The sequence below is a fragment of the Capricornis sumatraensis genome, chromosome 22 (genome assembly GCF_032405125.1).
Source record: "Capricornis sumatraensis isolate serow.1 chromosome 22, serow.2, whole genome shotgun sequence".
NCBI lineage: Eukaryota > Metazoa > Chordata > Mammalia > Artiodactyla > Bovidae > Capricornis > Capricornis sumatraensis.
In genome coordinates, this window is record NC_091090.1 from 35,745,862 (window position 1) to 35,760,485 (window position 14,624).

The window sequence follows — 14,624 nt, forward strand, 5'->3', positions numbered from 1 at the left end:
AACAGCAGGATGTTTGTAGAGACACATCATGAAAAGCAGGAGAGGAGAGGTGGGTGGCAGCCACTTGAGAAATTTCCAAAAGCCACTTGTATGCTGACAGTGCTCTGTCCCTGTTGGAACTCTGACTAATCAGTGACTTAGTACATTATTCCAAGACAGCTACAAGTGATGCCAAATGAGTCAGTTTAAGACAAACCATTCTCATCATTGGCATTAAAATTAATACATTCTGTTCCAGATGGAATCCTGCACTCCTGATAAGAACCACCACTGGTATCAATATGCTGTTTGCCTTCTATCATGTTCATTAACACAACCATGACTCTCTGAAAGGTCCCCCTGCATATTGATACTATTCAGTTGGAATGGACTCCAGAGAAGAAGCCTGGCTTCCAATGTAGATCTTGACATGAAATTCCTATGGAATATTGAGGGAGTAGCATTAAGTGAATAATATTTGTTGATCTCTGCTTTCTCACCTACAAAGTTATTTCCAAGGTCTCTTTGTGCCCTACAAATCAACCGTCACATAACTTTGACCCTACAGAGAGGAATTTCATCTTGTCCTGGGCGTCCAGTTCGACAGATATTTTGCAGTTAGTTTCCTACCACCAGCTCTAGTCCCACATCGGCCAGCAATATAATGCAGCACTTTATGCTCTCCAGAGTAATTTCAACCATGATTTCCTTTGATCCACATAATAATCCTGTGTGCGGGGAGGGCAGATTTTAGCAAACTCATTTTATAGACAAGAAAATCAGGGTTCAGAGGAGACTTGCTCAAGGAACAAGTGATGTGGGGACTCAAGCCTTTTGTGTCCTACTCCAGCCACCCTTTCCCAATGCCCTGCCCACTACCCACAGGAGTGTCCCTTCCTCTCTGCTACCTACAATTTTCATCCCCTGCTCCCTTGAGTCAACGGTACCTAAAGGCAGGCATGGTGGACTTTCTGGTGACAAGCTAGTAGAAAGGGGAGAAAGAGGGACTTCCCTAGTAGCTCAGTGATTAAGTATCTGCCTTGCACTGCAGGAGACTTGGGTTCAATCCCTGGTCAGGGAACTAAGATACCACATGCCACAAAGCGACTAAGCCCAGGTGCCACAACTAGAGAGCCACGAGCTGCAGCCACTAAAGTCCACGTGCTCTGGAGCCCACAGGCTGCAACAAGCGAACCCGAGTGTCACAGCTAGAGAGTCTGTGCACCGCAATGCAAGATCCGGCCTGACTCAAAGATCTCGTGTGCTGCAATTGAGACTCAACACTGCCAAATAAGCAAATAGAAAGCTTTAAGAAGAGGCGAAAGGGGAGGATCACAGGACAAACTTGTAATGCAGCCACTGACCACTTCTTTGTGTCCAACCCCCAGCTTAGGTGCTTAAACAGCACCTCCTTTCAAGTCCTGTGGCCCTCTGCACACCAAACTATATTCTTCAATACCCATGGCTTTATCTTTTCTTTCCTCGTGGAAATCTAATGCAGACTTATGTTAAATTTTCTCACTTTCTCCACATTTCTTAACTTTTCTTACATATTCTCTATTTTGTTAGTCAATGTGTACTCCCTTCAGACAACTTCAATGAGCAGACCCTGTATCTGAAATGCAACCACAAGATTTTACTTTGCGGGTATCGTCCCAAGATGAGGGTCTATATTTCTTAACTGTGAAAACAATTAATGGTACTTAGAAACCCTCTAGAATGTCTGTAAAATAAACTGGCTTAATATCCTTTACATGGCAGTTACACTCAGATATTCTTGCAGTGAGCAAAGGACTAGCTGTCATTCATTACAAGCAAATACAACTTCCACACTAAAGTGCTCTAGAATCTCTTTCTTTTGCATTGGAAAAATATAAACTGTAGGAAAAGAAGAAAACTCAGAGACCTCTCCCAGCAAACTGAGTTAGTACTTGCCAAAGTGCAACCTACGCCCCTCAGGCCTCATTTCCTCAGCAAACCTGATATTTACCAGGGAAGTATTTCACAGTTGAAACCCCGGGGGGAATGAAGAATTTTCAAGGCCAAAACAAGCATTCTAAAAGTTAAGTCCAGAAGGGAAAAATAAGTTTCCTTATGTTAAAACATTCAGATCCTATTTATTCACCTAAGATTACTCTAGGAATAAATGTTAGGATCAAAAACAAGGGGTGGGGTGGGGGGGGCAGGAGGAGAGCTGTCATTTAAAAATACCTAAAAGAGACCAGTTCAGAGAAAATATCACCTCTTTTCAAAGAAGGACTTTCTCCCCACTTCCTGCCTTTTTTCTCCTCCAGGAAGTTTGCTAAGAAAGTTGGCTCTTCCGGTCCTTTCTTTGGCTTTTCTGAACTAATATTCTTTTCTGAAAGATGGCTCAAAGAGCTGTTTGAAATTATTCTCATTCAGAATTCAAAATGTGTACCACTGGCCACGATACAGGGCTTCCCTGCTGGCTCAGAAGGTAAAAAATCTGCTGCAGTGTGGGAGACCTGGGTTGGATCCCTGGGTTGGGAAGATCCCCTGGAGAAGGGAATGGCAAGACACAGGATGAGCGAATATTAAGGATAAAATCTCCCTAATTATGTTGACAGCAAAACAGTCTTGCACAAGGAAGCTCAGTGCCAACGAGCTTGGAACAAACAGCTAGTAGCAAACCCAGGTCACAAACCTGCTAGTCCCATTTTTCTTTTAATTCACTACAGTAAAAACATACTTTTACAAAATAATCCATTCACTTTAGCTTTTGCTAGTATAACATTTTACTCAATTTCAGAAACAGAGGAAGGATTTTTTTTAAACCAAATAAAATATTATACTACTAGTGAAATAAGAATATAGTTGTTTAAGAAACTGAATATTGATTGTAGTAAAAATGCATTTTCCCTACATAGTTTTAAGAAAATCAAGGTGCTAGAAAGCTTTACCAATAGACAAATGGGGATTATTTATTTGTAAAATGATGTTCACTTGTCAGGTAAACTGAAAGGAAAAAAAGAAACCACTGCCTACAGTCTGTTGAAAGTATCAAAAATTGAATGTGAACTCAGTGAAAAGGAAATTAATGAGTAACATTTAATTAAGATGCTGTGATGAGGATTTGCTTCCATTTATGCCAGAAGTCCCTGAAGGGAAGGGAACTTGCAACTCAAAACGACTGAAACTAAAGAAAATAAGGGAGTGGGGAACAGAAAAGCAGGGCATTTGGGAGCCTGGGACCTCAGGGATAGTTGAGAATGAGAAAAGAAGGCAATGGCACACGCAAATAAGGAAGCTGTGATGAGCGGGAACACTGGAGACAATGACAAGGGGTCAGAAAGGTCAGCCTCAAGAAATGTGGGGAATGTCTATTCACAGAAAAATATTTTGAGTCTTAAAAATGTTATTATTTCAGGCTTTTAAAAATTCAAATGCCTTTTAGTTTAGACCTCTGCCTTCTACTCCCTCCCAAGAATGACTGGCAAGTCAATTCCAACCATTCAGTGCACTGGGAAGGAAATGTGCCCAGGTTTCAAGGGATAACTCGTGGCTTAGACCAATTGAAACTAGTGCCCCTTAGAAGCCATTTGATGGGAAACTTTCAGTTGCTGTGATTCACGCTGATTTAAACGCCAGCCCATTCTTAGCATATAAGGAGTTCTTACCAGTACTTTAAAAGAAAAAATTAGGCAATAGATACAAATATGTAATTTACAAAACAAGAAATACAAATGGATAATAAAATTATTTTCTGCATTACTGGTTATTAAAGAAATCCAAAAGACAAAATGATATTTTTTACCCCATTACAAATATTAAAAGGTTAACACACTTAGTAGTAGTGACATGTGACAAAACAAGCAGTTGGGTCAACTAGTGGAGAACAGTTTGTGAATATACACAAATGTATAAAACGTGTGTACCATTTGACCTAGGAATGGATCAACTATACGAATCTATTCTAATAGGATTAATCAGAAATTAGAAAATAAATTATGTTGGCTGTGAGATAATAGAAAACATATATTAGTCTCTACCCCCAGTTCCTGGCACAGAGCTCCTGAAACTCTAGTAATTTCCTAAGTGATAAGAATACTAGGGGATAAGAACTATAACACTAGTATAAGAACACTAAAAATAATTTGTTCTAATATTGGCCCTCTGATCCTGGCTCCTGACACCACTGGAATTCCCCGGGTGATGGGATGTCTTTTGTTCTATTGGGGTAACTCTGGGTAGCTCCTGGATGAGGACTGGTTACTGGAAAGACCAAGTTATGATTAGAAGCTTGGAATTTTCAGTCCCACCCTCCCTTCTGAGTAGGGCTAAAAATAGAGTTAATGACAGACCATGCCTGCATGATGAAACTTCCCTAAGAGTATGGGTTCAGAGCTTCTGTGTTGGTGAACACATGGAGGTGCTGGGACAGTGGTGCGCCCCAAGACAGCACGAAAGCCCCAAGTCCCTTCCTACATACCTAACCCTGAGCATTTCTTCCATCTGGCTGTTCATCTATATCTTCTATCATATCCTTTAATAAACTGGTAACATAAATAGGTGTTTCCCTGAGTTCTGGGAGCCATTCTAGCAAGTTAATGGACCTGGAGGTGAGGTTACAAGGACCTCGGATTTATCGCCGATTGGTCAGGAGTTCAGTGACAACCTGGACTCCCAGTTGGCATCTGAAGTGGGGCGGGGGCAGTCTTGAGGGTCTGAGCCCTTAACCAGTGGGATCTCTAGGTAGATAGTGTCTGAATGGAGTTAAACAGTAGGACACCCGGCTGGGTTGGGGAAAACACCCACACATCAGGTGACCAGAGGTGTCAAATGTGAGGGGTTCTGCATGAAGGGAAAGACACAGAGGAGGTTTGCCGCTTTCCCAGCACACTGATACGTCTCTGCAATGAGACACCATGCAGCCGCTAAAATGATGAGTACTCACCGATCTGGAAGTGTCTTCCTGATATTGTACCAAATATTAATAAAGTATGTATAGCATGATCACAAATATGTAAAACTGTGTATAGACAGAGAATGTTCAGAAAGTCACCAAAATATTAAGAATAATGCTATCTCTGGGATTTCAAGTGATTTTTATTCTTTAAATGTTTCACAATGAGTAGTTCATTTTTTACAGTCAGAAGTAACTAAGCAACAGAGATGACTTTATTTTAAATGTGTAAGAAAGTATCCTTTTAACATATCTGATCCTTCATGGAGGATAAAACGAGTGCTATTAGGTAACAACTGACCTGCTAGAACTCTGTACCATCCAACCAGTTGTTTTTCTACCCCTTTGTCTTTGCTCAGAATGTATTCACAATAACCACCGTCAAAGAAAAATAACACTCAAGAGTCTCTCTGCATTATGTGCACAGAAAGACAGGGACTTAAATGCCTAAGTAATCCACAACATTCTCGCCTGTGCTAATTTAATTTATAAACGGAGTAATTAGCATGTGGCAAAGTTATGATTAAGTTGCATATCAAACCCGAGTTATAGCAATTGTGTTCTCAGAAGAAAATGGACCAAATAAACACAGAAATTTAGACAAGGTCTTTTTATGGCATCCTTGAACAGGCAGGTTGGAAATGAAACTTTTTGAAAATGAAATGTTGCTGCTCTAGCTGTTTCTTGAAGTTCCCTTAAGAAAAAACTGGCCTTACATTACTCTCTCCACTTACATTTCAGCGGCTGTTTTTTCAGTCTCTGAGCCTCTAGACCAGTCTCTGCTACTTCCGGTGCCTTGTTATTCATTCTAAATCCCTTTTCTAATCTTTCAAGCAGCTCTTTGCAAAGACTATTATCTAGTTACCTAGCGGTAACCTTTCCATACAAGCAGCAATTTGGTGCTATAAGCAGAGCACCTGTCATCTCTCCCAGTCTCTAAATCAAATGTAACAACAGAAGATATTTTTTCATGAATCAGACTTCTCTTTCTAAGCAGAAATCAATCATTCTTCTATCAGTGGCAAACTGTCATATGTGGAATACAGTTAGAGATTTACCATCAAAAACAAAACTGAATGTGACAGGTTTTACTTGATCTTATATGCAAAAAAGTTATTCCAAAAATTATAAATGAAGCTGGAAAAGACACAGTATTCAACTTTCCTACACATACATCTATAAAATATACGGTAGCATGGTACAAAATGCTATCATGCACACTTAAGGCATAACAATGTCACTTTGCAAAATAACAGAAACCACAAACCTTGAGTTGTTCATCAACAACTCTTGTAACTTCTCCGGCCATTGATTCCAGGGTCTCCTGAATTGGACTGGATAACAAACCACTGGCTCCCGCCCAAGATACACCACCAACATGGTATAAATTTGGTAACAGCTGTAAGAAAAATAAAAGTTACCTCTCCATAATTAAATATGATTTAAATAAGCAGCAAAGTCATTGCAGAGTTAGTAAAAAGGGTGAAGAAATACGAGGGATAATCTAAGATAGTCTTGATGTAAGACCCTTTACACAGATCAGAACAGGTCCAGCTTTGAGAGCAAAGGAATACTACCCTACCTGTTTGTGCCTTAATGTCTTCATGTGGGGTGCGAGAGCATCTGACTAATCCACAGTTTTCTTCCTACTCATAAAATTCAATGATTGTGTGGTTCAGATAGAAGAGCCCGGACCAGATCCCAGGCTTTCTGATTCCCAGTTAGTCCTTTCTCTATGAAGTCACAGTTGGGGAAAAAATTCTAAGTTGAGAGAAGCTTCCTTCTACAAGTGACAGAAGGGAGTTTCATGCTATCAGCTTGGCAGTATTCTGCCAAGGAGTTGTTACTCATTGAAACTCCTGCCACCTTCCTGAGGTTACCCAGGACTTGATTACACCGTTTGTGAGTCACAGCGCCCCCTGCTGTAAATTCTATACAGCCGGCCGTCTGTATCAGAGGCTATAAAACCCCTGGATACAGAGGCCCATCTGGGCTATGCCATTTTACATATAAAGGACTTGAGCATCCACAGATTTTGGTATCTGCAAGAGGTCCTGGCAGCAATCCCCCGCAGATTCCGAGGGACGAATGTATTTTGATTATTAGTAACTAGCATGGGGGTTGGAGAAGGCAATGGCAACCCACTCCAGTGTTCTTGCCTGGAGAATCCCAGGGACAGGGGAGCCTGGTGGGCTGCCGTCTATGGGGTCGCACAGAGTCGGACACGACTGAAGCGACTTAGTAGTAGTAGTAGTAGCATGGGGGTACAGAAAGGAGGCGAAGATTAACTCAGCTCACTTTGCCACTTGTTAGTAACCTTAAAACTGAGTAGAAAGGTAAAGCAAGTTAGAAGTAGCTTCTAAAACTGAAGTTTAAAAGTCTTTTTCATTACAGAAGACTCTCATGTAGCCAGAAGTGAAACTCACCGTTTTAGAGTTCTTGGCATCCTGCATGAGTCTTTCTGCTGATTTTAAATCTTCCTGGACGGCATCTCCCTCACAGCTTCGTAAGGAGTTGAGATGATCTTGTACTTTCACACACATCCTGTTAATCATCTGCTCCACACCATAAAAATGACAGCAAGCACCCAAGTCAGCACAGCCGATATTCAGACAGAAGGAAACACAGAATGAATGAAGATGGAAACATCTCCTAACTGGAACCTTTGAGAAGGCAGCTTATAGCAATTATTACTTTGTCTCTTTCTATAAGAAACCTCTGGCAACATTAACTCTGGGTAAATGTGTATGGCATTGTGGTCCCCTTTCCTGCCTTAGGAAATGCAGTATGTAAAACAAAACTGAATATTTCTTGATGATTCAAAATCTCATAGCTACTCAGTGACTTTTTGCTTGATAGTAACTCTCCTTTATTAATTCTTATTGAGTACCCTCTACAAGTCAGACATGGTGTTCAGCATTGAAAAAACAGAAAAAGGAGATATACAATTCTGAGACAATTGAGATGATGACAAAATGATGCCCACAGCCAGTTGGCCCCAATGTTATAGAAATCAGAACATCCCTGGAAATTTAATTTTTTAAATTAGTTCAATTATATCATATGATTTTCCACCATAAAAGCATAAGCTGAAGTTTGATTATATTAACATAGGCAATAATAAAGTTAATAACATCTAGTTTCTATCACTTTAAGGTTCCTTCTCCCAGGGTAATTACATCTGAATCACTTTCAGTTGTTCTCATGGATTTAACCATAAAACCCAAAGAGAAGTGGCAGCTAAGTACTGTGGACAAAAACTAGTACAGAAGGGTAAGATTATGCTCTGTATCTGTATGCAAAGAGACAAGCATGAACAAAGCTAAGACGTCTGAAGAAAAAGACAACTACGGTGTGGTTTTAAGTTTCTCCAGTATTTTGATCAAAGCTGCAGGTTGTCTATTCTTAAAAAAAAAAAAGAAAGAAAGAAAACGGCGGGCTGGGGGGCTTCCCTGGTGGCTCAGTGGTAAAGAATCCACCTGCCAATACAGGAGACAGGGGTTCGATCCATGATCTGGGAAAATCCCATATGCCACAGAGCAACTAAACCTGCCACAACTATTGAGCCTGTGCCCTAGAGCCTGGGAGCTGCAATTACTGAGGCCCGTGTCGCTAGAGTCTACGCTCCACAAACAGAGAAGCCCCTGCAGTGAGAAGCCGATGCCCTGCAACTGGAGAGGAGCCACCACAACCAGAGGAAAGCCCATGCAGCAAGTGAAGGTCTAGCCAGCCAAAGATAAGTAAGTAAAAAAAAAATTTAAGTTATATCTATCCACCAGAGACCCTATCGTACCAAGGAGGGCAGATTTGGCAGAGGTGACAATCCAATAATATTCTTTTTTATTTAACTTCACACTTTTCTATTTATTTTGAATTATTTGAAATAACAACCATAGGAAGCCAAAATCAACCCTCCATCCCCCACAAATTCCACAATAATAGAAAATTTACAACACTGCTCAGCAGGCTGATGGTCTGATGACAGAGCTCGCGTCTACTTCCCAGAGCATCACCAGCTCTCCTTTACAAAACCAGGTTCGTAACATCTACCCCATCTTCTTTTCTAGCGTATAATGAAGACACTCCTGTAAAATACCACCACTCAAAGCACCTACTTTCTTGACAAAGGGTCAGTAATACTAATGCTAATGTATGAAGAACAGCTCCTATGACTGTAAAATGTGTTAAGCCTACAAAAGTGAACTATCTAGTGACATGAATAATGTATGTCATGGAATAATTATCTTCCCTGGCCAAAATCTAAGCTTGTAGCCAGGGTTCACATTTTAACTTTATGCATTTACTTTGCCCTGTAGAGAATTAAATGTATGCTTTCAAAAATCTTCTTAATTGATATAAATTCCAACTCTTCCAACTACTGTATTGATCTGTGCTTCCTGAAGCAAAAAGGGTCATCAATAATTCATATTTCACTAAGAAGGAATACCTAATTTCGAGACAAAATGAACCACATTTTGGGTTCTGATACACAAAGGAGGGAACTGACACATACCTGAGGCCACAAAAGACTAATTTGAGAGGTATGTCGACGTGGCACTATAATAAAACTAATCATCTTTAACAATCATGAGAGACCAGAGACTCCTGACACGTGTGCCAATAAGCACTCACTAAGGAGAGAGGGTTTAAATGAACTCAGCAAAATGGTCTTTAAGTGGAACTTTCAAAATCACATCCAGAACAAACATTTCATTCTTTGACTCAAAGAAGACATAAAATCTTGCAAGTCCCCAAGATTCTTCTGAACACATACTTGCTAAAGTTTGGCAAAGCCCAACAGATCACATTCAGACACTTTACAAACTAAAGAACCAAGCCCAGAAAAGTTAAACTATTTAAGATGACACAGAAAGATTACACAGAGCATAAATGAAAATTTTGAAAACGGGAAACAAAGGATTCAGATTCTCAGGTCATATTCAAGTCCCGATGGTACACAAATGTAGAAACATAAAGGAGACTGCAGTCTGAAATACTGTCATCTCTTGGGCTATCCCATCAAAGACTTCAAGGTAGCTGACGGCACTCGAGCTCTTCATTTTAAACTCTCTACTTCATCCTAGTAAAGTGTTCCATTTTTCTAAAGCAACCCAGGAACGTTGCTAACTGCCATAATTTAAGAAGCTCACTTCCTTCCAAGGAAATGTACTCAATCATTCTTGGACTAGGTCTTCGTTAAGTCTTCATCTGTCTTCCCATGTCCTTCTATAGGTCACATATCTTCCCCCTTGAGAACACTCTGAACAGTTACAAGCTCTCTTCCATGTGACAATCGTGCTCATGTTTGAACACAGCTCTCTTTTTCCTCTCTAATCTTTTATCTTCAGGCTTAACGGTCCCAGTTTCTTTTACCATTCCAAAGTGACACCACTGTGTGATCCCTGACTCACACCTTCCCCTATGCACCCCTCTGAATTTTCTATCTAAAACCCTCACACAACATGAGGGTAAATAAAATAGACTTCTTAAATAAAATTCTTACTGTACAAATTATGCTTTCATTAATGTGGTGGAAATCAAAATTGGCTTCTTTGGCAACTAAATCATACAGTATATCTTACTTGATGGTGACCACTTAGGCTTTTGCAAATATAGTGAGCTATAGAACCCAAGTGCAGAACTTAGAACCATTAGCCATAAAATGCCATCTTTGGTTGCTTGCAATTTGTCACACAACTGTCCTCAGTTCCAGCAAACAGCTTACTGTGTGAGTGTTAGTCTCTCAGTTGTGTCTGACTCTTTGTGACACCATAGGGTTTTGCCTGCCAGGCTCCTCCGTCCATGTGGTTTTCCAGGCAAGAATACTGGAGTGGGTTGTCACTTCCTCCTCCAGGGATCTTCCTGACCCAGGGATCAAACCTGGGTCTCCTGCATTGCAGGCAGACTCTTTACCGTCTGGGCTACCAGGGAAGCAAATAGCTTATTCAGTGGAAAATTTTATCTTCCTCCATGTCTATTTCTTTATTTGATTCAAGAGAAATAAACTCAACATCTAGCACTGAATGAGATACAGTCCTAAATAAGATATAGCCTTTGCCATCAAACAATATAAAAACCTGGAAGTGGAAAGAAATGTTCACAATTAACCATAACAAGATATAAAGTTTGCATATGTAATCTCCACACAGACACATTTTGTTCACTATCAAAGCTCCATCTCCTGTAATAGTGCCTGCCACATCACAAACCCTTATAAGTGTTTATTCAATGAATAAATGGGGGATGAGAAGTACTAACGGATTTCAGTCAAGGGAGAGATTACAACTAATTGGGGCTGAAGGTAGCTTTTAGACTGGGTCCTGAAACAGTTCTACAAACTGAGAAAAGAAAAGGGCATTTTAAGTAAAAGAATGAACATAAGCAATGGTACATTCAGACACTTGGGATTCCTATTTCCCGATTAGAAACAGAGGCATTTTATTGCAGGAGATCAGATTGGAATGTTAAGCTAAGACAAGATAGTGTAAGACTCAGGCTAAGGCTACAGAGTTCAACCACTGCATGCAAACCATAGAGCATCTATCCCTCCAGCTCCTCCCACAACTGTGCATATCTAAAAATCCCTTAACACTCACAATGTCTTAGCTTCCCTGATACAAAGAAAATGGGCTGTAAAATGCACAAAGATACCCAAAAAACAACAACAGCAAACAAAAAAAGCACAAGGAGACATGGAAGATGGATTAACTAGTTCTTGCAGTGCTTGTAAAAGACACAGGAAGGAGTTAATAAAAAGCCTTAGCAAAAGGTCAGGCAGGAGAAATAGAAAAGCTGTAAAAGACACTTTGAAGATCAATGGGCAATGAATAGTGACTCTGAATGAAGAAAGCGAATGAGGCATCCAAGATGACTCCAGGAATTCTATTCTCAGTGAATGACAAGGTCTCTGAGAGAAATGGTGAAATCAGCTGTTCCATGCTGTCAGAGGGCCATCTGGATGAGGATGCTGAACAAACAGCTGAAAAGGGGAATGTCTGTTTAAAGAAAACAGGGACTGTTCGAGTTATCCACACGAACGAGTCAAATGGTAGAAGTAGCTTCAGTTCAGTTTAGTCACTCAGTCGTGTCCGACTCTTTGTGACCCCATGAACCACAGCATGCCAGGCCTCCCTGGCCATCACCAACTCCCGGAGTTCACTCAGACTCACGTCCACTGAGTCGGTGATGCCATCCAGCCATCTCATCCTCGGTCGTCCCCTTCTCCTCCTGCCCCCAATCCCTCCCAGCATCAGAGTCTTTGCCAATGAGTCAACTCTTCACATGAGGTGGCCAAAGTACTGGAGTTTCAGCTTTAGCATCATTCCTTCCAAAGAACACCCAGGGCTAATCTCCTTCAGAATGGACTGGTTGGATCTCCTTGAAGGCCAAGGGACTCTCAGGAGTCTTCTCCAACAACACAGTTCAAAAGCATCAATTCTTTGGCGCTCAGCTTTCTTCACAGTCCAACTCTCACATCCATACATGACCACTGGAAAAACCATAGCCTTGAATAGACGGACCTTTGTTAGCAAAGTAATGTCTCTGCTTTTCAATATGCTGTCTAGGTTGGTCCTAACTTTTCTTCCAAGGAGTAAGCGTCTTTTAATTTCATGGCTGCAGTCACCATCTGCAGTGATTTTGGAGCCCCCCAAAAATAAAGTCTGACACTGTTTCCACTGTTTCGCCATCTACAAAACTTTGAAGAAGGATTCCATTTGGAAGATGAAAGGAGAAAGAGTTGTGTAGAAAGGAGGACAGACAACAACAGAACAATATTCACAACAGCATACTATCGGGTGAACCAAGAAGTGTATCTCAAGAAAGATAAGATGGTCTATAATAATGATGACAATTGTGAAAATAAAAAAATAGCAACAAACAATGTTTACTGGTGAGAAACCAAGTACTTTGCACACATTATCCCATTTAATCATCTGAGCACCTTCTTTGGGTCATCTTTCCCATTTTTACAGATGAAACCAAGCCTTAAAGAGGTTAGTTAGCGACTAACATCAGTTCCAACCAGGAAGGAAGAGCAGCATCTGTACTTAAAACCAGGTCATCTGACTTGAGACCCCAAGTCAGACCACTACACATACAGCCTCCTTTCATCAAAAGATAAGAGGCAAAAAGGCCTCTGACTTGGTGACCAGGTCCATTGAGTCTCATCTCAGCAGACAGACAGGGACAGAAGGCACATTCCAAAAGGTTGTAAAGTGAATGGGTAGCAAGAAGCCATGAAAGCAAGTATAAAAACCTGCACATGAAAGGAAGGAAAGAGAATGTGTTGAGTAAATAGCTCTAGGCAATAAAATTGTCTTTAAAACAAAATGAGAAGACATAGCAGAGGCTGGCAAACTATAGGCAATTCGGAGCCTGTTTTTATAAATAAAGTTTTATTGGCTCAGCCACACTCAAGTGTGCAGATACTGTCTGGCTGCTTTCACTCTATCACAGCACAGCTGAGCAGTTGCAACAGAGACCATATGGACCATAAAGGCTAACTACTATTTGGTTGTTTTATAGAAGTTTGCTGGCTCTTGATTAAGAGCATTTATAAGATGAAAATAAGAGATCAAAAGCATAGGTGCAGTGTTGAGTCTTGTGAAGGTCTTTCCTAAACAAAGACTAGAGACAAAAACAAATATATGAACTTTTATGAGACTTCAATGTTTCATTAAAACACATTTTAATCCCTTCAATGTCACCCGGGAATGATGACTGCCTATGCGGTTAGCAGGAGTAGTCACAGAGGGCCTATTCTTTCTGTGTTCCTATTTCTGGAAACTTCAATAAGAAGTTTCAATAAGGAGGAGATAAATTTCTCCTAAGGCGACTGAAACAATTAAAGTCTGAAAACTGCTAATCATCATGTCCTAAGAAATCCCCAAAGTGAAAAGGTGGCAATATACCTACTACATAATGACTTGAATAATTCAGAGCGACGTCACCCCTACAGAATTAAACATCTGTATATGCCTCCTGTGTATAATTTCCTCTCGACTGAGAAGATGAAACTTACTTTTAAAAATTAGCATTAAAGGTTGCGGCAGTAATTTTTTTGGATGAGCAACAAAACCCCTGTGAATGAGGGAAAAAGTTAAAAGGACATTGAATGTTATGGTAGCTCATAAAGGAACCAAAGGCAAAGGTTCAGTGTAAGATTTTCACTCTCTCACTGCTTTTAATGTTAAACACTAAAACCAGGAAATAATAGCAAACCATAAAGTGCTAAAAGCTAATATTAGTCCCTTATAGGAAAAAATTTAGCTGTTTAAGGCATTGGTAAGGTCGAAAATAATACTTTCCTTCCCCAAACTCCCTGTTGCTTCACTAATATTCATAATTAATGTTTTTCTTAACAGATATTGCTGTACTTTTCTTATATAAATAATACATGCTTACTATAAAGCATTCAAACAAAACTGTGAAGACAATAGAACTCAACCTAATCACAGCACCTGAGATAACCAGTATTTACATTTTGGTGAACACTCCTGAATCTTTATGTATACAAAGTCATCCATATAATTTTACCTACTTGAAAGATCATACATGACAAATTTATTATGAACAACTTTCTTTCATTCTCTTTCAAGAAAAAGGAATAACAAAAAATTAAACAAAAAAAGAATAACAAAAAATTAGAATGGCTCTCTATCCAAAGCAGTAGAATACATATTCTTTTCAAGAGTACATGGAACATTCTCCAGGACAGATC

At 40.1% G+C, this 14,624-nt stretch overlaps 1 protein-coding gene across 2 annotated transcripts in view; it reads right to left on the bottom strand.

The window, feature by feature from the left end:
• The window catches only part of CARMIL1 (capping protein regulator and myosin 1 linker 1), a 309,643-nt gene that overhangs the window by 54,438 nt on the left and 240,581 nt on the right, over positions 1 to 14,624 (bottom strand). For both annotated transcript variants that reach the window (XM_068960927.1, XM_068960928.1), the window contains exons 25-26: positions 7,330 to 7,458; positions 6,171 to 6,302 (exon numbers count right to left, since the gene is read on the bottom strand). In XM_068960927.1, coding sequence (XP_068817028.1) covers positions 6,171 to 6,302; positions 7,330 to 7,458 — 261 coding nt within the window. The remainder of the gene's footprint in view (positions 1 to 6,170; positions 6,303 to 7,329; positions 7,459 to 14,624) is intronic.